The following is a 26,818-nucleotide window of genomic DNA, read 5'->3' on the forward strand; positions in this document are numbered from 1 at the left end:
AACAGTTAAGAATAATACGTATCTAACAACCTAAGTTTTGGTTTAAACAAATCTGTTTATGTTTGAAAATAACTATACCCTTAGTTTGAATCAACCAAAATTTATGTTGAGACAATACGGTTATATGGGTAGAAACCAGGTGATAAAGTCGTTTATTTCGAATTAACTCACTGGTTTACAACAAACAAATATTGACTTTGATTCAACAAGAATATTAGTTTGAATTTCAACCATATTTTTTGTTGTTTCAAACTAGACTCATTCTTCTCCGTGCAGGAAAACTGTAAAATTGTTTACCGAACGTTCAGCTGTTTAAATTTCGGTAAAATTTTACAGAAATCTGTAAAATAATCTTAGTGTGCACACTTAGAATCTATCGCCGACTTCGGTAATTTTTACCGAAATCTGAACAGCTGAATTTTTCGGTAAAATTTATGCAATTCAATTAAATTGCTTTTCAGCTATTTTAAAACTAAATGTCCACTAAAATGACAAGATTTGTTAATTTAAACAAGGTTAAATATGTTTTGATATTATTTTCAAATTCAATAGCCTTGAAAATGAAGGTCAAAGTTTTACCGAACGTTCAGCTGTTCTGATTTCGGTAAAATTTACCGAACACGGAAACAAAATCTTAGTCTATAGTGCGCCATTTTGAACATAGGAAAAATTTATTGTTCAAATGATTGCGAATCAAAATGTACACTCAAATATATTATTAAACAACGATAGAATAAAATTTAATCATTTTCTGGTTATGTAATATTTATACATTGATAATATTAAAATTCAACTTCATAATTATACTAAGTCAGAATAACGGCGCAGAATCCATTTAGTGGATAAATGCGTTGTGTTTGACAGGAATCTGTTTTTGAAAATTGGTTTTTCTTGTTGAGAAATTTGTCAGTGCGCGAAAAATTGAACAAAATAGTATAGGAATCCTTTCGAACTCTGCCAAGAAAACGTACGCGATGGCATAGAAAACCGATTGTTAGGCAGCGGACTGTGTTCTGGAAGAAGAATGCTAAATGGTTTAAGGTATACTTCTGTTGTTTTTGAAGATGGTATGTGTTTGAGAAAGTTATGTTCTTCGATTTCAGCACAAGAAAGCTGCTCCATCCCTGCTGCCGTGAAGTGAGTGAAAAATAAAAACGAAAGCATTCTCCAAGGAGTGTCTCGGCACGACGCAGAAGATGGACCCGGTGCAGCGAGAAAAGGACGAACAACCACAATTCCAACCCTATACAAGACAACCTGGTGGTCAGTCTGGCCAGCCAAGTCAGCAGTAGTCCGGAAATCAGCCACAGCTACCACTAAATAAAACGTAACCCTAATAAAAATGTTATGGTTAATTTGCTTAACGATGTGTTCGGGGTATCATCCAAACCATTTGTGGAATAGTTCAATCATTTGGGTTATCGTTCGCTTATGGTATTTTTTTTTATTAGGGAACCTTCAACGCAACCACAACCCATTTGATGATTGCTACATGCTCGGTGAGTTTATGAAGATAACGGTATCAAAATCAATGGAAATGTAAGAAAAATTCAAAATAAATTGCTTTCAATGTTTTTGTTTTAATAATTTGTTTCTCTACACGGTTAGAAAAAAGTACTCAAAATTAAGTTATTTTCACTCATCTCGGCACTATAGTGCAGGAACCCAAAAGAAGGTAAAGCGGGTCAAAGTAATTTTCATTTACTTGTGTGCAGTTCGTATGGAATTTTCCACTGGCTTTTTAACCAAAAGTAAGTTAGTTGTACCATAGAGGTAACTCTAAGACTAGAAGGTCCCGAAATAACGTGCTCAACTTTTTGGCTCAGCTCTGGTACTCTCTTCGGTCCCAAGCTAATCGATTCACCCCTCGAAACATAGGAAAAACCAATAACCCCTCATTTTATCTGTCAAACTTTCATAGCGAATCAAAACAAACATTGCGTAGTACTAGAATTTAGACTAGAATGGTGTACGTTAATCGTTTGCTTGGGACCAATAGGCTAGTCAAGTAGTGAGCCAATTTAAAATCGTTAGTTTCGTATTGATTGTTGGTTGTACCCAACAGTAGGTAAATATGATTATACTTAACGTTGGGTTCCCACACTTAACTACCTCTGTTGAGTGGTTTTGCTTCTCCGTTTTTGACAACATTAGAAGGAGAAAAGGAGACAAACTAGTCAAAAGTAGGTAAAAGTGAACTTTCCGTTGGGTACTTTTTTCCTACCGTGTATGCATTGAAGATAAAAATAAAACCCTAAGTGTGACAGCAGCTGAAAAGGAACAAAACAAGTTTAAACATAGCTTGTATACTTGCAGAATATACATTATGATGTGTAATCCATTTTTAAACTAAGTGTGTATTCTCTCTATTTATATCAAGCTATGCGTTGGTCAGAAGAGTTGCTATTTAGCGTAACTTTTAATCTATTTAAGCCTGGTACGCAGCTGAAAAGAAAACGGAAAAGTAATTTTTGAGGATTTTTCCCAAAAGAAAATTTGACAGCTATAGTCTGTTAAATTTTGAGATTATAGCGAGATGTCGTCAAATTGTAAAATCAACACTTATTAGTGTTTATGTTGTTTAAATGCATCCAAAACATCAGTTTTGCAATAAACGCCAACATTACCTAACGGAATAATTGATCAGACCATTATTCCGCAAGGAAAGTGAAATTGCATTCAGAATGCGCCACCTTCATGTCGATCACGATACTAATGTAATCGATCTTTCCTTTACCGATTTCTTTTGAACTGCGTACTGGGTCAAGAAATGCTGAGAAAAAGTAATTTCTTTTGCATTCCGTGTCCTATCCCGTAGCACGTAAAAACGTCATTACTTTTCAGCTGCGTACCAGGCTTTAGATTGGATATTGGAAAATCTGTTGAGTGTACACAGAAATAAAAAATTACCCAAATTAGAGTTCTTTTGACTCAACCTCGAAGTTGCGTACGAGAAGCTAATTTTGGGTAAACATGAAAAAACCTAATTTTGGGTAAATGATAGAAAAGACTGCAGTGGGTAAATTTAATCAATAAGGAAAAACCTAATTTTGGGTAAATTTAACTTAACGATAGGTTATTTTACCGGCCACTTTTTCCGAATAAAAAACCTAGCTTTGGGTCAAATTAACTCAACCATGGTGTTGCGTACAACGTCACTGGGCAGCTGCAATAAATAAAACTTTCACGAGGGATCGCCGGCAACTTAACTTCGGTCGTGACGTCTATCAAGTTGAAAACGTCAGATAGAAGAATAGGACAGAAGCAAGTCACGATTCGGAATAATTGGTTCAATTTGTTAGAAGCTATCCTAGTTAAACTACATTTTTCACAGTTTGAATTGAAAATTGCTAAATTGTCTTAAAACTAACTGAAGTAAGTAAAACCTTATAATTTATGTTTGAACAACAACAATAAAAATAAACACTAATTTAGGGAAATATCAATATTTAAAGGCTATTTGATTAGCGTCCACGTCGAGCGTTTTTGATTTACAAAATCTAGGTTAGTATCCAATAGAACAAAATCATTTATTCATATACCCAAAATAATTGTAAAATCTAGATTGTCTTGAAGCCGGGTGGACCTAAAAGTAGTACTTGCTGCGCCGATTGCCTGCAGGAGGAAAGGAAGAAACTAAAATTGTAAGATTAAAATTGTAACACTGACACAATACATTAAAAATCTTATCTGATTTCAGCTTCAAGCTGCTAAACGCAAAAGGCTGCTGTGAAGAAGTTTTTTCTACATAAGATCCGAACAAACTTGAAGAATTTTAATCGGACGTAACCTCAAAATGGCTAAAGTAGCAACCACCGATCAGAATTGTATGTTCTGTCAGGACTCTGACTGCTTGGATGATATGGTCCAGTGCGACAGTTGCGATCTTTGGGCACACTACCGCTGCGCCGGAGTCACGGATGATGTTCAAAATGAGTCTTGGACCTGTTCAAAGTGCAGCAATATGCTAACTTTACCGAAAACCGGCAAAAAGGGAGCCGCTAAAAAATCGGCAACTAAAAAGCCAGGTTCTGGTGCAAAGAGCGATGCGGGATCGGAAGTTAGCGGAGGAGCTAGTCAGACATCGAATTCGGAAGCTTTCCAATTACTGGAGCAGGAACGAGAGGCTCGAGAACAGGAACTGGAAGATCAGCGAAAAATTGCTGAAAAACGTCTCGAAATGGAATGTGCTTTAATGGAGAAAAAGCGGGCCCAGCAGCGAGAGCTGTTGGCGAAGGAACAATTGTTGCTAAAACAACGTTTGGAGGATGAACGAGCATTTCTAGAAACGCAGCAATCACTCAGAAACAAGTTCCAAAGGTTGAAACTCGATATGGTACGTCAATATGAGACCCCTGAAGACGAGGCGGCTGAGGATGGTGCTGAGACTGGTGATTCATTGGATAGAGTACGTCAGTGGCTGGAACCTACGCTGAAAGATTCGAGAGGGGCCCGTCCGAAAGCGAAAGAACCACAAGTTGGAGCTCCTATTAAGATAAAGCTAGTTGACCGAAAGGCGAAGGATGCTTTCGGAAAAGGTTCAGAAGTCAACCAAGGAGATGCAGAATCAGAAGAAGAAGAAGAAGATGAAAAGGAGCAACCGTTGCTGGAAGAATGGACGGAAGAAGAACTTGCTGCCATCCGTGATATTTTGAACCGTCGAAAGCGAAACAGGTCGGGGTCACCAAGAGAAACACGGATTCAGGCCAGAGGTCCAACTAAGGCACAGTTGGCCGCACGACAAGCGGCCTCGAAACATTTGCCAACCTTTAGGGGTGAACCAGAAGTTTGGCCTCTTTTTATTAGCTGCTATGAGTACACCACAGCTGCATGCGGTTTCACCAACACAGATAATTTGAAGAGACTTCAAGACAGTCTACAGGGCCTTGCTAAGGAAGCCGTCCAAAGCCGCTTACTGCTACCTGATTCGGTGCCTGAAGTAATAGATGACTTACGCAAACTCTTTGGCAATCCGGAAAAGCTACTCAAGACGCTAGTAGCGAAGGTCCGTAAGGCACAAGCACCGAGATTAGATAAACTTGAAACCTTTCTATACTTCGGGATCACCGTTAAGCAACTCTGCGACCACCTCGAAGCAGCTGGACTGCAAGACCATTTACACGCAGAAAAAAATATTTTAAAAGTAATAATATTTGACGTAAAATCAATAAGAATTTCATTTTGTTTTGGCTGCAAAAAGAAATCATTATTGTTTCAACAATCCAGTATTTTTGTTTCTAAAAACCCATGGATTGTTAAATCAAAAAGAAAATCTTTTAGAATTTACAAGAGCTTTCATGGTTTTGACGTAAGCTGTCAAAATTGTTTTTAAAAGAGATTTCTTGTTGATTCAATCATATTTATTTTATAAAGTCTGACAATTCACGCAGTAGAAATAAAAATGTGTTTATTGATGTAAAAATAATAATATTATGGCAATTTTTTTTATGTTTCGTTTTCATTTTGAAACTAAATTGCAGAAATTGTAATTGAATTTCTGAGGCATAAAATAAAAGCCCCCGGTTCATGAGTTGATGGGTCGATATGTAGGGTCCAGATGTGGGAGCTGCCTTCCTGGCGTCGGGAGCATTGGTACTCAGTACGGAAAACAAGATCGACGGAAAAAAAATAAAGGAAAAAAAACAACAGAAAAATTGATTATATTTATCAACTGCAGCTCGAATTGCAGCATACTTACTTAACTCAAGTCTCAAGATTTTCGAAAATCTTGCACTTATTTCCCGAAATTTACAATTAAAATCAATACTTACGTGGACCGCGTAAGTATTGTTATTGTTTACATTTTTGTCCGGGTGAAAACGAGGGAATGGTTGGTAGTTATTTTTGCTTTCATGGCCCAGAGAATGGACACAGAAAATAATTAAAATTAACTATTGTTGGCTTAATAATAGAATATTGTTATTTTTACAATAGTTGCATTTGAAAAGTGGCTATTTAAAACAAAAAGAATCCTATTTTGAATTTATATGAATAAGTATTATTGAAACAACAAAAAGCAATATAATTTCAACTGGAATTGTTTGCTTAAATACAATTAAAGGTTTTTTTGGTTCAATGCAAACAATTTTCTGTCCGTGTATGTAACCCAATGCTGGTACAAGAGCTGGTCAGCAAACTTCCGTCGGAGTACAAGCTAGATTGGGTACGATTTAAGCGGGGAAAGATTGGAACTCCGCTCAGGATATTCACAGATTTTACTAACGAAATCGTGTCTGAGGTTTCGGAAGTAACAGACTTCATCGGAGCTGAGCCCTCGACTGACCCTGCGAGAAATAAGTCGAAGAAGAAGGAATATGTGCACACTCATGATGCACAAAGTATGCGGCTAAACAGAAGACAGCCTTCATCACATCAGAAAGCAAGATTGCCATGCGTGGTCTGCAGGAGAACCGATCACAAGGTGAGGTTTTGCGACGACTTTGCTAAGCTCGGCTTGCAAAATCGGATGAAGATTGTGGAGAAGTATAAGCTCTGCACAACGTGCCTAAATGACCACGGAAAAACGCGGTGCACGTTCAATGTCCGCTGCAACATCGATAATTGCAAAGGTGGACACCACCCGCTACTACATCGAGCCGAAGAAGTCATCCAAGTAGCTCACGTCGAATGCAACACTCACCTTCGGACAGGATCTGTCATTTTTCGAATGATCCCGATCACGCTGTATTACGGTGTATACGCAGTGGACACCGTTGCCTTTTTGGACGAAGGTGCATCTGCTACGCTGGTGGAGAACGCTCTAGTGGATGAACTCAACGCCGAAGGTGTACCGGAGCCGTTGGTGGTAGTATGGACAGCAAACATGAAGCGGCACGAAGATCAGTCGATTAGATTGAACCTATCGATATCCGCCAGGGAAAGTACGACTAAGCATCAACTTTCGCATGCGCGTACCGTTAGAGAACTTTTATTACCTCAACAAAGCATTCGATTTGACGAGATCGCAGAACGTTACGGACATCTGCTGAACCTTCCAGTCGTAGACTATCATGGAGAAGCACCGAGGGTGCTGATAGGATTGGACAATTTACACCTTTTCGCACCTTTGGAGTCTAGAGTCGGTGCACCTGGCGAGCCGATTGCGGTTCGCTCCATTCTCGGTTGGACGGTGTATGGAACAGATCAAGAAAGAACTTCAGCTAAGGCCTTCGTCAACCACCATGGGATCGAAACCGTGAGCAATAAGGAACTCCATGAACTGTTGGGTTCACAGTATACTCTGGAGGAGTCTTGTACGGCGACTGTACCAATCCTAGAGTCGGACGAAGACCGACGAGCTCGGGAGATTTTGCGGAATACCACAGTGCGCGTAGGAGAACGCTTCGAGACCGGGCTAATCTGGAAGTATGACAATCCTACATTTCCGGACAGTTTCCCTATGGCAACGAAACGACTGAAAGCGTTAGAACGGCGACTCTCCAAAAATCCAGAACTGCGAACGAATGTCTTTCGGCAGATAAAGGAGTACCAGGAAAAAAGATATTGTCATAAGGCAACGGATGCCGAGCTGGCAGCGGCAGATTGCACTAGAGTGTGGTATCTACCGCTGAACGTCGTTTTGAATCCCAAAAAGCCAGAAAAGGTGCGCCTGATATGGGATGCTGCGGCAACAGTTAATGGAGTGTCGCTAAATTCCAATTTGCTCAAGGGTCCCGACATGTTAGCTTCACTCCCTGCTGTGATCTGTAAGTTCCGCGAAAAACCGGTTGCCTTTGGTGGTGACGTGCGGGAAATGTACCACCAAATGCTCATCAGAGAGGCAGATAAATCAGCACAGTGGTTTCTGTTCCGTTTCGATACAAATCATCCGCCCGATGTATATGTTATGGACGTTGCCACTTTCGGGTCTACGTGCTCCCCGTGTTCAGCACAATATATAAAAAACCTCAATGCCCAGGAGTTTGCAGATCAGTTTCCGGAAGCATCAAAGGCAATTGTCGAACGACATTATGTCGACGATTATTATGACAGCGTAGATACTGAGGAAGAAGCTATACGGCGAGCTAAAGAAGTTCGTTTTATCCACTCGAAGGCCGGCTTTGAAATTCGGAACTGGGCATCAAACTCCGATGACGTATTGCGGCATCTAGGTGAGTCAAGGTTAAATAATATGATTCACCTCATGCTGTCATGCTCGGTTCCATTCCGTAACGTAAGGCTAGAGCGTCCTACCAAAAGAGAAGTTCTCAGTACGGTAATGTCTCTCTTCGATCCGTTGGGTCTGCTGGCACCTTTTACTGTGCTGGGAAAGATGTTGATCCAAGATCTTTGGCGTACGGGATGTGAATGGGATGAAGCTATCGATGAGGAATCGCTGAACAAGTGGAATCTATGGATGAGCATGTTACCGGAAATAGAGCAGGTAAAGATTCCAAGGTCCTACTTCGGGAGTATCCAGTCGGATTGTTTTAGACCGATTCAGCTACACCTGTTTTGTGACGCAGGTGAAAATGCATTTGGTTGTGCTGGTTTGCTACGGATTGATGTCGATGGGGAAGTACGATGTTCTTTGGTGATGGCCCGATCCAAGGTAGCCCCGCTGAAACAGCTTACTATTCCTCGTTTAGAACTGCAAGCAGCGGTACTGGCAGCACGCATGTCGAAAAATATTCGACAAATTCATTCCCTTGAGATTCAGCAAATTTTCTTTTGGAGCGATTCACAAACTGTTCTCTCCTGGATCCGTTCAGACCAGCGAAAATATAAACAGTTCGTCGGCTTCAGAATCGGTGAAATATTAAGCCTAACCAACTTGTTAGATTGGCGCTGGATACCCTCTAAACTGAACATTTCTGATTGTCTAACTAAGTGGGGGCGCTATCCTGGACTACATTCCACAAGTCCATGGTTTCGGGGGCCAGAATTTCTGTACATGTCACTACAAACATGGCCGCAACAAGCACTCCCTCCGCCAAACACGAAAACAGAACTGAGAGCCATGTTCTTGTTCCATGACATCGCCCTGGTGAAACCGTTCGTCAACGCTAACAACATTTCGAAATGGAATGTATTTGTGCGAACAGTAGCTTGCCTCTTCAGATTCGTGTCGAATTGTCGGCTGAAGGCTCGTAGACAACCTATCGAAACCTTACAACCTACGGCGTCTCAAGAAAGGTGGATTATGACCAGAATTCCTTCGGTTAGAATTCCCCTACGACAAGCAGAGTTTCAGAAGGCAGAGGAGGTTTTGTTCAAGATGGCACAAGGCGAATCGTTCGGTGACGAAATCAAGACACTACGGAAGAATCAACAACTGGAACGCAAAGATTGGATTCCGCTAGAGAAGTCAAGTAAGCTATATGAATATACACCACTTATAGATGCGTCTGGTGTGCTTCGATTGGAAGGACGAAGTGCTAATGCCGAACATTTTCCGTTCGATTTACGATTCCCGATAATACTGCCACGCGACAGCACTATCACGGAGAAACTAGTACGTAGTTTCCACGAAAGGTTTGGGCACGCTTTCCGAGAGACTGTGAAGAACGAGATCAAACAGCGGTTCTTAATTCCAAAGCTTAGTTCGCTCATCACAAAAGTGGAGAAAGGATGTGTCTGGTGTAAGGTGAAGAAGAATCGACCAAGTATGCCTCGGATGGCTGCACTCCCGGTGCAACGGTTGACTCCATATCAGCGACCGTTTACATATGTTGGAGTCGACTATCTTGGTCCGGTGGAAGTTACGGTCGGACGACACTCGGAGAAACGTTGGATTGTGGTGTTCACCTGTATGGTGGTTCGTGCTATTCATCTAGAGATAGCATATAGTCTTACCGCTCAATCGTGTATTATGGCTATTCGTCGTTTCATATGTCGACGGGGCCCTGCAGCAGAGTACTTTTCTGATAACGGCACTAACCTAAAGGCAGCCAGCAAAGAAATCCTACAGCAGATTCGAGAAATGAATAAGGAATGCGCAGAAGAGTTCACCAGTGCACGAACCTGCTGGCACTTCAATCCCCCTTCCGCCCCTCATATGGGTGGGGTTTGGGAGAGAATGGTGCGCACAGTGAAGCAGTCGATGGCAGCATTGGATGACGGGCGAAAACTGTCCGACGAGATTCTTCTGACCACTCTCTCCGAGGCAGAAGATATGATAAATAGTCGGCCTCTTATGTTCGTTCCTCAGAGTTCCTCAGAAATTGCAATCACTCCAAATCATTTCCTGCGTGGGACGGCGCCAAATGAACCGCAAGAAAGTGTGCCACCAACGAATATAGCTCAGGCTCTACGAGACTCGTACAAACGGTCTCAGCAACTATCAAATGAAATGTGGAAGCGCTGGATAAGGGAATACGTTCCTACCATCAATAAGCGAACGAAATGGTTTGGGGAATCGCAGCAGTTGCAGAAGGGTGACTTGGTGTACGTCGTTGAAGGAGATCGCCGAAAGGCTTGGGTGCGAGGAGTGGTCGAAGAACCTATCGTGTCCAGTGACGGACGGGTACGTCAGGCTATGGTACGGACTAACAGCGGAGTGTTTAAACGGGCAACTGCCAAGTTGGCGGTACTGGAGATTTCTGATGGTAATCCAGATCCAGTGGATGATTCGGGATCGGGTTTACAGGTCGGGGATTTGTTGCGTACAACGTCACTGGGCAGCTGCAATAAATAAAACTTTCACGAGGGATCGCCGGCAACTTAACTTCGGTCGTGACGTCTATCAAGTTGAAAACGTCAGATAGAAGAATAGGACAGAAGCAAGTCACGATTCGGAATAATTGGTTCAATTTGTTAGAAGCTATCCTAGTTAAACTACATTTTTCACAGTTTGAATTGAAAATTGCTAAATTGTCTTAAAACTAACTGAAGTAAGTAAAACCTTATAATTTATGTTTGAACAACAACAATAAAAATAAACACTAATTTAGGGAAATATCAATATTTAAAGGCTATTTGATTAGCGTCCACGTCGAGCGTTTTTGATTTACAAAATCTAGGTTAGTATCCAATAGAACAAAATCATTTATTCATATACCCAAAATAATTGTAAAATCTAGATTGTCTTGAAGCCGGGTGGACCTAAAAGTAGTACTTGCTGCGCCGATTGCCTGCAGGAGGAAAGGAAGAAACTAAAATTGTAAGATTAAAATTGTAACACTGACACAATACATTAAAAATCTTATCTGATTTCAGCTTCAAGCTGCTAAACGCAAAAGGCTGCTGTGAAGAAGTTTTTTCTACATAAGATCCGAACACATGGGTTATTTCACCGGGATTTTTAATTACGAGCACGTAATCCGGAATAGATGTCAAAAATAAAGAACAATAAAAACCGTGACGACAACAACATATTTATTGTCATTCATTCAACCGTTAAATAAATAAATAAATAAATAAATAAATAAAAATAAACACAACGAACAAATCAAATAAAATATTATGCTAACTGAACAAAGCTTCCATCATCCACCATATTCTTTAATTGTTCCATCTTTATACGGACGCCACCGTGAGGAACCAAGTTAAAAAAACGGACGGAAATCAAGAAACTGATGTTGTGCTGGAAGCTGTAGGTACCGGATACCTAAAAATAAAAGAACACAACAGAAATGAAATTAATTATCTGCGCTCCACTAGCGCTTAGGATTCACAACTCACCAGATTACGTCGGTGTATGGCAATACACAACGGATTCGGAACCAAACAACCGAAGGTGTCGAAGGAGAATGGAACAGCCACAGGAAACTTCACTAAGAATCCAGGTGGAACGAAAAAAATAAAAGATTTTCTTCTCGTCGGGTACTTCTATGTAAAAGGATAAATAACCACTCGCGTTTTAAGTAATAAATCGACCACTCAATGGAGGAATAACAAAACTGATGGCGGTAGAAAACTTCCAGACGTCGCACGCGATTGAACACTTCATTCGAAGGGAGCAAAATCACAAATGGCGTCGTCGTGGAAATATTTTTTCATCCAACTCAGAGTTATTTTCACTCAACACAAGCTTTATAGTAAGTTACTCAGCGTTGAGTAAATTGAGGCCCACAAAAGTTCCGTATGTTTTTTACTCATCTCTAGGTAATATACGTATTACTCAACCGTTGAGTTAAAATTAACCATCATAACACTGATTTTTACCCAATGGGATACTTTACTTAATTTTGGGTTGTTTAAACTCAAGCTTTGGGTAATTTTCATTTTCTGTGAGGGAAGATTTCATTGACGGTGTAACCCGAACCCATCTCTGAGGGGTGCATCGATGCCATTCTTTTTTATTGACAGCAATGTGTTTGTTTACCTTTGAAGAAATGTCAAAATAAAAACACGCGAGTTTCGGCGAACGCATTGCATTTTTCTGGCAATCTATCTCTGTGGCTGAAATAATGTGGGATTTGTAATAAATAAATGCAAATACCTATTCCAATACACTATTTCTACCCCTAAGACGTTTTCTTCGGATCGGTAAGTCAATCCATATCAGCAGACAAAATGGTAAAGGAATTAAACGGCTCAATGGACGAAAGGAAGAAAGGATTGAAATCAGCCTTGAAAAAGTTTCGTGAACACACGAAAAATCCGGAAGTCTTCCTAACGTGAGTACTGGAATTTGAAGGTCGGGTGCACGTTACGATCCTACTTTGGATTTTGTTTTCTTTTGCAGAGCCCAGACGGTGCGAGCAGAAAAGATCAAGGCACTTGTAAAATTGCTGTACGATCATGGACAGGAGCTGGATTTGGAAGCGGTCGTGGAGCAGAAGCCCTATCTTGACGAGTTGATCGTGGAAGAAATGGACGAGGAGCAGATTTGGCAGCAGCTGGAGTTGAAAAATGAACAACTTCTAGGGAATGATCTTATCAAAACGTCTAAGCTGCTTTCGGCAAGTGAGAAACGACTGCAGCTTGCCTTCAGTGCTGGTGGTGATGACGGTGAAGAATTAGAGGAAGATCAATCGGAAGATGATGAGATGGGAAGCGAGAATGGACTCGAGGAAAAAGAAGAAGAGGTTCCGCAACGAAAGAAAAAGGACAAAGTTAAGGGCAAAACAAAGAATAAGAGCAGGAAATCAATTGTAGATGATGAATTCTTCAAGCTGGAAGACATGGCCAGATTTCTGGATGAAGAGGATGCACGGGAAGAGAGGCGACAGGACGGTAAGCCCGAAAAGAATCCTTTGATCGAGATCGATTACTTCAGTGCGGACGTCGGAAAAGATGAAGACAGCGAGGCCGAGGATATGAAATATTCTGATTTCTTCGATGATGATGGTGATGAGAAAGACAAGGACGATGATGAAAGTGAGGGCGGTTCTGATGAAGGAGAAGACGGTGGCATAAATGATGAAGAACAGGGCGAAATAATGGACAGCGAAGAGGGTGGTTCGGAAGCCGTCGCTAATGAAGAGGACTCTGAGGATGAAATGGAGCGCAATAGACGATTAAGATTCGAATTGTATAATAGCTCCGGCGACTTTATACCGGGAAGTGCTATCAAAAAGACTGACCTTCCGCTACCAGAACCAGTAGAAGACGAAAGCGAAGAAGAACAAATGGAAAAGGAAGAAAAAGAAGAGGGTCCCAAATCGTCCTTTGAACTGAGGCAAGAAAAACTACATCAGAAGATCCAAAAAATGGAAGGTCAGCTGTTGCAAGATAAGCCTTGGCAACTGAAGGGAGAAATTTCTGCCGACACTCGGCCGCAGAACTCGCTACTGGAGGAAGTGCTGGAATTTGAATCCACTACCCGTCCAGCGCCGGTAGTGACTGAAGAAACCACGATGCGTCTCGAGGATATCATCAAGCAGCGAATCAAAAACAAGGCCTTCGACGACGTAGAGCGAAAGGTACGTCCGCCGGACAATCCCCGGGAATACCGCAAACAGTTGGTAGTTGATTCGGAGAAAAGTAAAGAATCGCTGGCTCAAATCTACGAGAAGGACTATCTGAAGCAGCTGAAGGATGCCAATCCGGACGCTCAGGAAACGGAAGAGGAAGAACCTAAAGAGCACAAGGAAATACGGATTATGATGAAAACATTGCTCGCCCAGCTGGATGCCCTTTCGAACTTCCACTACACTCCACGCCCAGCTGTCCCAGACCTGAAGATCATCACCAATACTCCGGCCATCAATATGGAAGAAGTCGCACCGGTGGCCACGAGCAATGCCACATTGCTGGCCCCAGAAGAGGTACACAACCGACCGAAGGGTGCCGTTATGAGCAAAGGCGAACGTTCTAAAACGGATAAGAACCGCGAACGCCGGTTGAAGAAACGCTTCCAGAAGGACAAATTCCAACGGCAAGCAGAAAAGGAACAGAAATTGCTAGCGAAGGGAGTCGTACCGAAGGGCAAGGACTTGCAGGAGAAGCTTTTGAAGAAGGTATCGCAGGCGAAGAACGTCAGCACCATGATCGAAACCAAGGGAGTGGCCAAGTCGTCGACTGCATTCTTCTCGCAGCTGCAGGACGAAGTCAGTTCCCAGATCAAGAGCAAAACGGATCCCGGTCGGAAGAAGGGCAAGAAAAACGGTGCCAGTGCGGGGATGCAAGCCACGCACATCAAGCTGTAATTTGCCTGTAGTACTTTATAAGACGATGGTTATAATATTTGAATTGTGTCAGTGTGTATTACGATGACTTCCGTGTGTCTTGGAAAGGCGGGTTTTCTGGTATTTTCGGGACGAGGTTGTGTCCAATCATTGGAGTTTATTTGTATCGTTAACAATTACTGTAACAGTAGGTATTTAAAATATAATTTATCTCAGCACTCACAGCTTCTGCTTGCCAGCGGCGGTTACCGGGAGAACGCTGACCACGTTCGTCAATAGGTTGTCCTCGATCGCTTTGATGCTGCCAAGATTTCCAACTTCAGCAACAATAGTTGGTACCAAATACTCGTCCTTACTCTCTCCGACAAGCTCTCCATCGGTGATTTCCTCCGATACTATGGCAGCCACGGTTTCTTCGGTAGTTTTCTCCTTCGAGAAAATCCATTCCTTTTTGTTAAGTAGAAACAACCCCATCAGGATAGGCAAGTGAAGCAAAGAGAACCTGAATAACTTCCGGGAGCTTTTACTGTCGGCTTTCTGCTGGAAATCCCAGGCAAGGTACGCGAAGTAAGCATTCAATGGCAGCGATTCAACGGCAAACCAAACGTTTGTTACATCGAGTGCCGGTGCGAGGAGGGATAGCGCCGTGATATATCCTGTATGTCGCAACGAAACTCGTGTGCAAAGCTCGGGATGGGAATTGGCCATCATTTTGTAACCCGCTTTAAGATATTCCGGACGAATGTTCCAGGAAAGGGCGTTGAAATGGGGAAACTGCCAACAGTACAGCAATCCAGCGAGGATCCACGCTCCAACACCTATATCTCCGGTACAAGCAGCCCAGCCCATCAGCGGAGGTATGCCACCAACGAGCGAACCTACCCATGTGTTCAGAATACTGTATCGCTTCATTGGGGTGTAGATGCTGGTGTAGAGAATTAGATTAGCCGCTCCCAGAAAGGCCGTCAGCTCGTTTACACCGCAATACAACATTCCAACACCGATCGTACTTGCGCCCAGCGCAAATCCAACCGCGTGCAGACGGCTATTAACATAAAATCATTTAGTTAGCGTCTAGTTTTTACTAAAATACAACAGATTTTACCTCAAATGACCTTTCACCAGCACTCGATTCTTGGTTCGGGGCATTTGCGCATCGAAGGACGTTTCGATCACCTGGTTGATGGAATTGGCCGCTCCCGATACGAGAGTCGTACCCACCGAACAAAGCAGGAATGTGGACAACTCAAACGGTGCTGGAGCCATTGCATACCCGGCCATCGTGGTCATTACCACCAAAGCTGCGGAAAAGAATCACGTTCATACAAATTATCCCCAATTCCCAATTAATGGAAAATCCAATCACTTACAAGTCAATCGAATCTTCGACAACATCATATAGTGGTAAATCAACCGGCTAAAGCCGGGCAGGGACGTAATGGAAGCGACCACTTCCTCATTCTTTGGCTTCCCACTGATACTGCCATCCGTCGTGGCCAAGTTTACTGATTTACTAATTACATTGACTATTTCTTTGGGATCCAGCGACGGTGGAAGGATTACCGGAACCGCCAGTGGCACCACTTGTGGAGCCTTGTTCTCCGATACATTCTTATCGTCGGACAACAATGCTTTCGATGCGGTTAGGTTGGTCTGGCTTATGGGGGCTTTACCAACGTACTGTGAATAAAAAAAAAAATTATTCAACATCGCAAAATAATACCGATTGTGTAATCATCAAAACATTACACTTACCAGTCGGATGATTTGGAGATGTCCTTGTGCCTTCGGCGAGTTTGGATGAGTAGTTAACCGGCGAGCCGATTCGGCCCACACTCGACTGATGACCGTAAATCTATGCATCACTATTTTACTGGCAGGATAGCATCTTTACAGGAGAGGGAAAATAGGATTTAAGTTCGAAAGAAAAAAACTTTTCTTCCGCGCTCGGATCTGCGTGAAGTGTTTTGAAAAATTCACGTTCACGAGAGGTGAGAAAAGGGCAAACACGCCACCACACATGAAAAAAATATATTGCGGTGTGCGCCGCTTGACAGACATCCAAAGTCATTTATATAAGGTCCAACCAACAAGCTTATTGGTGTTTGTGAAATGTGCAAATGTTTAGTGGTGTTCGTATTTCATTGCAATGTTTATCTTTTTACATGAAACAGCTGTTGGCACCTCGTTTGTCTGCTCAGAGCAACAAATGACATTCGATAGAATAATGGATCATTTTAGATGGCTGAGTTTTGAACCCACCACAGTTTTCATTTGGCGCTACTGTATACGGACGAACCAATGTAAAATACTGTGGTAGCCACAGTACGGTGCTGTCAAAACCTCAGCATCTTCAATGATCCATTTGCATCATCGTTTTGAATGATTTGCAACACATGTGTTAAGGGGCTGAGCCAATACCAAATTAATTTCAATTTAAGATGACTACCATTCTGCAGAGAGCATTACACATTCCAACTGAAGGCCCTATTAGGTTTTGCACCGTCGGGGTTAACCTCAATCTGATGACAGTTTAGTGGTACTGTTTACGTGGACTTAGTCGATTTTTTCTTGGGTGGATTTTCCCGATAATTTTTCAGATTGCAGTGACCCGAATAGAAATTGTAATGTAGAAAACATCAGCAGACATCTTCAATACATTAAATTTTAACGTATATTGCTGTACCCTTAATGTATTCAGACTTCAGTGTGACGTCCAAGTACATAAAAATACATTAGCCTCTAACGTTACATCAGAATCAAACGTCTTGACGATGTAAAATTTGACATCAGAATACATCCAATAACAACAGAACCTAACGTTACATTAGAATCAAACTTCATCACGATGTAATTTGTTGCACGCATAAAACATCAGAATACCTCCAATGACAACAGAACCTAACGTTACATTAGAATCAAACTTCATAACGATGTAATATGTTGCACGCATAAAACATCAGAATACATCCAATGACAACAGAACCAAACGTTACATAAGAATCAAACTTCATCACGATGTAATTTGTTGCACGCATAAAACATCAGAATACATCCAATGACAACAGAACCTAACGTTACATTAGAATCAAACTTCATCACGATGTAATTTGTTGCACGCATAAAACATCAGAATACATCCAATGACAACAGAGCCTAACGTTACATTAGAATCAAACTTCATCACGATGTAAATTGTTGCACGCATAAAACATTAGAATACATCCTATGACACAACAATAAAAAGTGGCTTGCAGTGCAGTGATGCCTCCTATGCATAGTTTTGTGACATTATCAATTGCAAATAAAATTGAACTCTTTAGAAGAGTGGAAACGCTAATAAAAGTGCACTTAGACGTTGTATCGTCTTGACGCCTTCAGCGCACTTATTCTTCATTCACCAAGGAATAAGTGCGATGAAGACACAACAACAATTTAACGTAAAACCGCACTTTTATTAGTGTTTCCGCATTCATAATCTCATAAATGTGCCCAAATCGCAATCCTCGACGCAATCATATAAAATAGCACATTGCGATTACAAGGTAGAGCTTACCACAATTAACTCTTGCACGACTGACATAGCCTCAAATCACTGAAAGAAATTTTGGCATGCCCTGTGGGCAATGTTTATTTGTAAGTAAAACAAATGCCCTGGTGACGTTGCAGTGCAAGAGTTAATTAGTGTTTTAATTGATTATTATCGTTTCAATTGAAAACCGATTTTACTTTTGTTCTGTACGTTAAACATAACGTTGGCCATAGTGTGCTGTATACCGCATCCGTGTACGTATGTTTAACGTATATACAGAACGTTTTCAACGAGGTTTTCATTTGAAACGATAATATTAATTCCAAGGCAAACGAAGAAAATCATCTGGCCACCCTGCATGCATATGGTTATAGTCCATTCCTCGGTCCATTCTATGCGCTCGAGTATTGATGGTCCGAATGTGAGGATAACAATAACAAACCAGCATATCTGGCTGAAGCGAAAGTGAGGATAACAAACTTCGCACTTGAAAATGGGATTGCGCAAGTGTGCGTGTTTTGAACAACAGAAAGGTCAATGTCGTTCTCATTTTGAAGTAAAGCTCTATATATCGCTGCTGCATTAGCGTATACCAAAATTATTCAGGGTGTAGGTGTCAGATGGACGTTCCATTACAAACCACTGATGTTGACCTGTCAATGACTCGCGTTATTAGCTGAATCGCAAAAAGAAAACTAGAGTCCCTGAGGCCCTCGGCCCATGCAAAGTTTGTTTTGTCCTGAGTCAGCACTACACGGCGAATGAGAATAACCCAAATTTGAGTTTAGTTCACTCATAAATCGCAAAAAGTACAGGAACTCAGTTTTGAGTTAATTTCCCTCTGTTTTTTCCAGGATTTCCAGGTTTTTCCAGGAAAATTTGTCCGAATATTAGAAAAGTAAAGATTGGATTCTGTGGATTTTCGTCAATCCTAATTTTCCGTAAGATTTTTGAGGTTTTCCACAGGAAAACATGAGGCAAATTTACTCATCGCTGCGTTCCTGCACTTTTTGCGATTTTGAGTACACTGTATTCAAATTTGGGTTGATCACATTGGCCGTGTACAGTTTTTTTTTTGCGGTGTTAAAAGATCGATTTCGATCGAATTAGTCCGGGAAAGTGCCGTTGTGTTCGTCGCGAGTTTTGGTGGCGATTCGGTGTCCGACGTTGCGGTTAATCAGCAAGTTTTCCGCTTGCTGGCTGCTGGTCTCACCCTAGGAAAAGGAAGGCTGTTTTTCAGGTATGTGGGCTGTTTTTGAGGTGAATTAATGTAATGTAATTATGTTTTTTTTTTAGGAAAGTGCACCAGTCCGGAGCCACATACCGGTAGCGAGTCCGAAGCTGGATCCCGGCGGGGAGTTCAAAGTTCTCTTTGCAGGTTAGTGAGTGTGTTTACTGTTTATTTGTTTTGATTGACGAATAAATAAATACTGAAAGCTACGGATCCCGATGACGGGTTCCGTAGGTGGATCCCGATGACGGGTTCCGTAAACGGATCCCGATAACGGGTTCCGTAGACGGATCCCGATGACGGGTTCCATAGACAGATCCCGATGGGGAAACCGAATACGGATCCCGATGGGGAAACCAAATACGGATCCCGATGGGTATTCCGTAGACGGATCCCGATGGGGAAACCGAATACGGATCCCGATGGGGAAACCGAATACGGATCCCGATGGGGAAACCAAATACGGATCCCGATGGGGATTCCCTAGACGGATCCCGATGGGAAACCGAATACGAATCCCGTTGGGGAAACCGAATACGGATCTTGATTGGGAAACTGAATACGTATCCTGATGGGGAAACCGAATACGGATCCCGATGGGGAAACCAAATACGGATCCCGATGGGGATTCCGTAGACGGATCCCGATGGGGATTCCGTAGACGGATCCCGATGGGAAACCGAATACGAATCCCGTTGGGGAAACCGAATACGGATCTTGATTGGGAAACTGAATACGTATCCTGATGGGGAAACCGAATACGGATCCCGATGGGGAAACCGAATACGGATCTTGATGGGGAAACTGAGTACGTATCCTGATGGGGAAACCGAATACGGGTCTTGATGGGGATTCCGTAGACGGATCCCGATGGGGGAACCGAATACGGATCCCGATGGGGAAACCTAATACGGGTCTTGATGGGGATTCCGTAGTCGGATCCCTATGGGGAAACCGAATATGAATCCCGATGGGGAAATCGAATACGGATCCCGATTGGGATTCTGTAGATGGATCCCGATGGGGAAACCGAATACGGATCCTGATGGGGATTCCGTAGACGGATCCCGATGGGGATTCCGTAGACGGATCCCGATGGGGATTCCGTAGACGGATCCCGATGGGAAACCGAATACGAATCCCGTTGGGGAAACCGAATACGGATCTTGATTGGGAAACTGAATACGTATCCTGATGGGGAAACCGAATACGGATCCCGATGGGGAAACCGAATACGGATCTTGATGGGGAAACTGAATACGTATCCTGATGGGGAAACCGAATACGGGTCTTGATGGGGATTCCGTAGACGGATCCCGATGGGGAAACCGAATACGGATCCCGATGGGGAAACCTAATACGGGTCTTGATGGGGATTCCGTAGTCGGATCCCGCATAAGCGCGAACCATAAATTGACCTTACCGATAATGGTTATAAATTGTTTATAATCCCTGCTAAACTTCAACTGAAATGGTTATGGAACTTTACATGAACGTTTAATGATAAAGTTTTAACCTTAAGTATTATAGTTTTTTGGAAGTGGACCTTACAAATAATGGGTTGTTAAGAACCATTACCATTCAAAATTCTTGTTTTCTCCATACATTTTCGGAAAGAAAACTATACTAAAACCTTTTAACTTATGGTTTGAGAACATTAATGGTAATGGTTATGGTAACCAGTAAGGTCCATGAATGGTTTTGTAACATCGATCAACTTTATGTGGAATATATCGCGAATTGGTTGCCTGTAAATTACTGATTACCAATTCACGATATATTTCACGTAAAGTTGAGCGATAATACAAAACCATTAATGGACCTTACTGACTACCATAACCATAACCATTAATGTTCTCAAACCATAAGTAAAAACGTTCTAATATAGTTCTCTTTCCGAAAATGTATGGAGAAAACAAGAATTTTGAATGGTAATGGTTCTTAACAACCCATTATTTGTAAGGTCCACTTCCAAAAAACTATAATACTTAAGGTTAAAACTTTATCATTAAACGTTCATGTAAAGTTCCATAACCATTTCAGTTGAAGTTTAGCAGGGATTATAAACAATTTATAACCATTATCGGTAAGGTCATGTGATGGTTCGCGTTTATGCGGGATCCCTATGGGGAAACCGAATATGAATCCCGATGGGGAAATCGAATACGGATCCCGATTGGGATTCTGTAGATGGATCCCGATGGGGAAACCGAATACGGATCCCGATGGGGATTCCGTAGACGGATCCCGATGGGGATTCCGTAGACGGATCCCGATGGGAAACCGAATACGAATCCCGTTGGGGAAACCGAATACGGATCTTGATTGGGAAACTGAATACGTATCCTGATGGGGAAACCGAATACGGATCCCGATGGGGAAACCGAATACGGATCTTGATGGGGAAACTGAATACGTATCCTGATGGGGAAACCGAATACGGGTCTTGATGGGGATTCCGTAGACGGATCCCGATGGGGAAACCGAATACGGATCCCGATGGGGAAACCTAATACGGGTCTTGATGGGGATTCCGTAGTCGGATCCCTATGGGGAAACCGAATATGAATCCCGATGGGGAAATCGAATACGGATCCCGATTGGGATTCTGTAGATGGATCCCGATGGGGAAACCGAATACGGATCCCGATGGGGAAACCAAATACGGATCCCGATGGGGAAACCGAATACGGATCCCGATGGGGAAACCGAATACCGATCTTGATGGGGAAACTGAATACGTATCCTGATGGGGAAACCGAATACGGGTCTTGATGGGGATTCCGTAGACGGATCCCGATGGGGAAACTGAATACGTATCCTGATGGGGAAACCGAATACGGATCCCGATTGGGATTCTGTAGATGGATCCCGATGGGGAAACCGAATACGTATCCTGATGAGAAACCAAATACGGATCCCGATTGGGAAACCGAATACGGGTCTTGATGGGGAAACCGAATACGGGTCTTGATGGGGATTTCGTAGACAGATCCCGATGGGGAAACCGAATACGGATCCCGATGGGGAAACCGAATACGGGTCCCAATGGGGAAACCGAATACGGATTCCGATTGGGATACCGTAGACGGATCCCGATGGGGAAACCGAATACGTATCCCGATGGGGAAACCGAATACGGGTCTTGATAGGGAAACCGAATACGGGTCTTGATGGGGATTCCGTAGACGGATCCCGATGGGGAAACCGAATACGGATCCCGATGGGGAAACCGAATACGGGTCTTGATGGGGATTCCGTAGACGGATCCCGATGGGAAAACCGAATACGGGTCCCGATGGGGAAACCGAATACGGGTCTTGATGGGGATTCCTGTACACTGATAAAATTTCAAAGATTGTTTCTATATGTCCTACTTTTGCAATACAAATTATATCTATGTGTCGGACACATACTGAATATGTGCACACATAAAAGCCATGTGTAACCACGCATACTATTCATTTGACTCATAAATTTCATGTGTGCTTCTGGGTGAATTCTGTTTATGTGTGGTTACATGTAAATCATGTGGAATTTTACATGGGAATTCTTCAATAAAAATGTGTGGAATTCTATTATTCTTCTTTCCTTTATTTAACGTCGGTCTCTGTTCCGCAATCTAGTGCCAATCACCAACGGACATCGATTGCCATCCATTGACGGCAATCGAATGTGCAGGAAGGCAGCTTCCACACCTGCGTAGGATATCGCACCCATTCAACATACATGGGCCGGGACCAACGGCTTTACTTCCCTTCCGAAGGAAGACGTGACCAGAGATTTTTATGCCTCAGAAAAATCCCACCGACCTCGGCTGGGATTGAACCCAGACCCATTGCGGTATTAGAAAGCAGTCACTCTTACCACACACAAAGAAAAATCGTTAGTAAAATTAAAAAAAGCATCGGTGAAATTAAAAGTTTGCGTTGGTTCTTTTTGGTAGAAAGCGGTTAGCTTTTAAATCGAAAGTTCGTCAACTGTCAGTTTAAAAGTTGCCCGCTCATGACTTTTAAAAGTTTAAACTTTCAAAATAAATTGTTCTACTGTCAAATTAAAAGCGTGGCATGGTTGAAATTAAAAGCGTATTACTCTTAATTCAAAACAAACTTTTGACATGAAAGTACGGTATACTTTAAATGACAATAATTGTTATTTTTAATGCAAATTAAATATTTTTATTTCAAAAGTAGTATATTCAATATAGTAACATCCTTTTAATTAAAAATTACAAATTCATTTATTTCTCTATTTTTTATTCACAATTTGATATCATTGTCTGGTTCCGCACTGCATATTCGTCGGATTGGGTAGGCAGTTTTCTTAGACAGCAGGCTGGTATGGATCGACATTTTTCACTTGAGATCCTTGTAGTACTGATTGAGGGCACTTCTCTCGGCGTCCGTCAGCTAAACCTGCTGCTGCTAGGGCCTTCTCTAACATCTTGCACCGCTGTAGGCTACGAAATGTCTCCGATAGACAGTGTATGATTGATGCTCGTGGCCTACTGGCGATACGCCACTGCCTGAGGATGCCATTTTCCGCAAATTACTGGTCCAAGCGTGTTTCTCATCCTACAATTTCAAAAGCAGTCAATAAATATTATTTGTTCCACGGAATAGAATTTCAAATTACCGGATTGATTCGCCCGGAAAAGGATCAACGTTGGCCGGATTCCCTCTCGGCTAAATTAATGATACCTGCGTATAAGCAATAATCAGTAATTCAATTATGCAAATTATCTGATTTCAAAAATTACTTACGGTTTAATAAAAAATTGCTCTCCCAAACTACAATGTCAAGCAGCTGCAACTGAAATGAAAAAAAAAATCTCTTTTTCGGCCGTATGGCACACTCCGCCAGTGCAGAAGTACATGGGTTCTAATTTGCAAGCAGTTACAGCGTTACAGACCAAATCTTCACACTTTCTAGTACAAGTTAAAAAAACTGAAGTTTATGTAGCTCCCGTTTTGCGCGTTTTTCTTTTTGTTTGCTCACGCTATCCTAAAACTACCCAAAAATGGGTAGAAATCAACACATGAAAAGTAATTTTGACAGTTAAACAATTTTCAATTTGAAAATCTGCGTTTTTAAAACTACAAGTTAAAATTAAAACAATCACTTTTGAATTAAAAACAACCTTGTTGTAGCAAACATTTTCGTAGTTAGAATAACGATTTTTTTGATACTTTTAAATTGAAAGGTTAATATTGTTACCGATACAGTTTTTGTTTTTTGTGTGCACTACACCACGGGCGCCGGCATGGAATGCTATTAGTGTAGTGCCATTAATTTTCGTTTCGTGTGGAAAACATGGAATTGGGTTGTATAGTTTCGAAAAACAAACAAATTTTTGTACATCATCTGAACGAGCTTCGTTTTCTGAGCACAAATATATTTTTATCGGTCCCAGACATTCATCTCGATTTGTAAACCAAGATTTAAATTGTCGATAAATTGTATTAGATGACATTAATATCCATTAAATGAGAGTTCGCTCTATGGCGAGGGCCGCTAAAATGGTGATATTTGCAAATGTAATCGCACTGATTTATCATAGTTTATGCACAGAGAACAGACGTTGAAGCTCGGTCAGAAACTTGTGTAAAATAAGTGGGAACGTCGCCGTTACGTGGTGTTAGCATCTCCTGATTTTCTCTATAAATTTTTTACTTTCGACCAATTTGGCGCTAGTATCTATAAATTTTCTGTTGAAAATACCCGAAAAAAAAATTACAGTGAAATTTTCAGTGGAAACAATGCTCTAACATTAATATTTATTGTCGACAATAAAAATGATTGTTATAATGTTGTACCCTTCCGAAAACGGCAAAACTGTTACCTAGCTGTACAATGAATGTACATAATAAAATGTTGTTACAATGATTTTTATTGTATTTTTCATTTATTTTATTGTTAACATGATTCGATCACGAACAATATTGAACAATTCTATTACAATAAAAAATGTTGTTACATTAAATATTGGTGTGTTTTCATTGTGGGTTACTTCACGAACAATAAAAATAAATCTGATTGAAGCATGCAGACTATGAGAGGGTCAGCAACACTGCCAATGTAATCAAGATAGGTGCTGCTCGTATGGCTCTTGCTTTGACAGTTCGTTTGGCTCTATTCGTTGCCAAGTCAATTGAACGCCTACAACCAGATCGGTTTGAGTTGAACTCAACTCTCCTGCCTCATCTAAATCCCGCTTAATGCAGACCTTTTCCGTGCAGTCACTAATCATACAATAATAATAAAAAAATCCACCACTTGAAGATGTCAGGAAATCACTCTCAGGTGGAAGCATATTTTCATGGGCGATTCTCTCCAGTTGAATGCATTAACTTATCAACGACGTTCAACCACCAAGGAGACGTGACCTAGAGAGATCGAGTGCAGGGGAGTTGGCTTCCATTTCTCACAAGTTCCGGATCGAATCTCAATCCATAACCAGTAAAAAAAGGACTCACCCGTAACAGACATTACCACCCCCTTCCCTCCCCGGGGCGATGTTTTATTTTTTCGATTTATTTTTAAAGTCGATAAAGTAGATCTGTCAAGCCAACACATACACTCTAAAGTACACTGTTATTTTTTTTAATCAATAAATTCGCCAACCAACAGTAAAATAACAATAATATATAATGTTATTGAAAAAAAATTATATGAGGAAATCACGAAAATTTCATTGTTAAGATACTTAACAACCCCCCTTTTTTATTGTAAATTTTCCATTTACCATGAAATTTACTGTTTTGTACAACATAAATCAAGGTAAATTTATTGTAGACGTAACAATATAAATCATTGTTAAGACAATAATTTTCGTCTTATTGTTACATTGTTTTTTATTGTATTGTTGTTGTTATTTTTTTTCGGGTAGCCACTTGGCGCTACTAGCACTTAGTGTCTAGTGTAATTTGTGCAACGCATGCGCCATCATGTTTTCAAAGAGGTTTTTAAGTGAGGAAGTCGCTGTTAGTGGCGCTTAAGTCGAATACGAGGTCGAATAGGAATCTTTACACAAGTTTTTAGAGAAATTTTGTTCGAGCCTCCATGTCTGTTCTCTGTGGTTCATGTGAACCAAAATTTATGAAATTTTGGATTTAGGTTCCATTTTTAAACCATTTTTTTTCAGCCTATCAATGTTGGATTCAGAAAGTAAGCGGCGGTAAGCTCCAACTCGGATTAACTTTTAATACCGCCCCTGTTTGGATGATCTGAGAATTGTTTGTATAGCGAATAACTCTGATGTCGACATCAAAGCAGCCGGACATTCTTGATCGTTATTTAATCCGAGGATAATACCGATTGGAGCTTAGCCATAAGTGATTTAATGAATACGCTGATTGCGACTCTCTGAAAATTAAATCCACAGGTTTTATACGTCAAACTCATCCTTTACAACGTCCTCTTGTAACTTAAAAATACAAAATGTCATCATAACGTATAATGACTTCATAATTCCGGAAAAAACATGTTTCCGGGTGGAATAAGTTTCATCAAGCCTTATGATGGTACCCAAGATTGGCCACA

The 26,818-nt window shown here is 41.5% G+C and overlaps 3 protein-coding genes across 4 annotated transcripts; 2 read left to right on the plus strand and 1 right to left on the minus strand.

Annotated features, from left to right (window-relative positions):
• The first annotated feature begins 9,382 nt into the window (after positions 1–9,382).
• LOC135710334 (uncharacterized) lies at positions 9,383–11,215 on the plus strand. 2 transcript variants are annotated; one of them, XM_065232855.1, is made up of 2 exons: positions 9,383–11,101; positions 11,158–11,215. In XM_065232855.1, the coding sequence occupies exon 1, from the start codon at positions 9,608–9,610 to the stop codon at positions 10,634–10,636; it is 1,029 nt and encodes a 342-aa protein (XP_065088927.1). In that variant the 5' UTR covers positions 9,383–9,607; the 3' UTR covers positions 10,637–11,101; positions 11,158–11,215. The 2 variants fall into 2 exon arrangements, with proteins under 2 accessions (XP_065088927.1, XP_065088926.1); XM_065232854.1 differs by having other exon boundaries at positions 9,383–10,832; positions 10,893–11,199.
• A 1,092-nt stretch (positions 11,216–12,307) lies between these two features.
• Positions 12,308–14,639, plus strand: LOC135710341 (U3 small nucleolar ribonucleoprotein protein MPP10). The gene is made up of 2 exons (XM_065232862.1): positions 12,308–12,560; positions 12,629–14,639. Exons 1-2 carry the CDS (start codon positions 12,457–12,459, stop codon positions 14,532–14,534), a joined length of 2,010 nt encoding a protein of 669 aa, XP_065088934.1. The 5' UTR covers positions 12,308–12,456; the 3' UTR covers positions 14,535–14,639.
• Positions 14,637–16,500, minus strand: LOC135710342 (protoheme IX farnesyltransferase, mitochondrial). Its single transcript, XM_065232863.1, has 4 exons — positions 16,269–16,500; positions 15,884–16,193; positions 15,619–15,814; positions 14,637–15,558 (listed from the first exon to the last, which is right to left on the minus strand). The coding sequence occupies exons 1-4, from the start codon at positions 16,374–16,376 to the stop codon at positions 14,733–14,735; spliced, it is 1,440 nt and encodes a 479-aa protein (XP_065088935.1). The 5' UTR covers positions 16,377–16,500; the 3' UTR covers positions 14,637–14,732.
• Positions 16,501–26,818: the final 10,318 nt, after the last annotated feature.

The sequence above is a fragment of the Ochlerotatus camptorhynchus genome, unplaced genomic scaffold (assembly GCF_037179485.1).
Source record: "Ochlerotatus camptorhynchus isolate MF236.1 unplaced genomic scaffold, CSIRO-AGI_Acam_v1.1 ptg000379l, whole genome shotgun sequence".
NCBI lineage: Eukaryota > Metazoa > Arthropoda > Insecta > Diptera > Culicidae > Ochlerotatus > Ochlerotatus camptorhynchus.

What these genes read in the sequence shown, in the direction of transcription:
- LOC135710334 (XM_065232855.1), top strand. Translation starts at nt 9,608, where the DNA reads ATGCCTCGGATGGCTGCACTCCCGGTGCAACGGTTGACTCCATATCAG.
- LOC135710341 (XM_065232862.1), top strand. Translation starts at nt 12,457, where the DNA reads ATGGTAAAGGAATTAAACGGCTCAATGGACGAAAGGAAGAAAGGATTG. An exon ending in AATCCGGAAGTCTTCCTAAC is followed by an intron (nt 12,561 to 12,628) that starts GTGAGTACTGGA and finishes TTTCTTTTGCAG; the next exon opens with AGCCCAGACGGTGCGAGCAG.
- LOC135710342 (XM_065232863.1), bottom strand. Translation starts at nt 16,376, where the DNA reads ATGCATAGATTTACGGTCATCAGTCGAGTGTGGGCCGAATCGGCTCGC. An exon ending in GTCGAAGATTCGATTGACTT is followed by an intron (nt 15,815 to 15,883) that starts GTAAGTGATTGG and finishes TCTTTTCCGCAG; the next exon opens with CTTTGGTGGTAATGACCACG. An exon ending in CTGGTGAAAGGTCATTTGAG is followed by an intron (nt 15,559 to 15,618) that starts GTAAAATCTGTT and finishes TTATGTTAATAG; the next exon opens with CCGTCTGCACGCGGTTGGAT.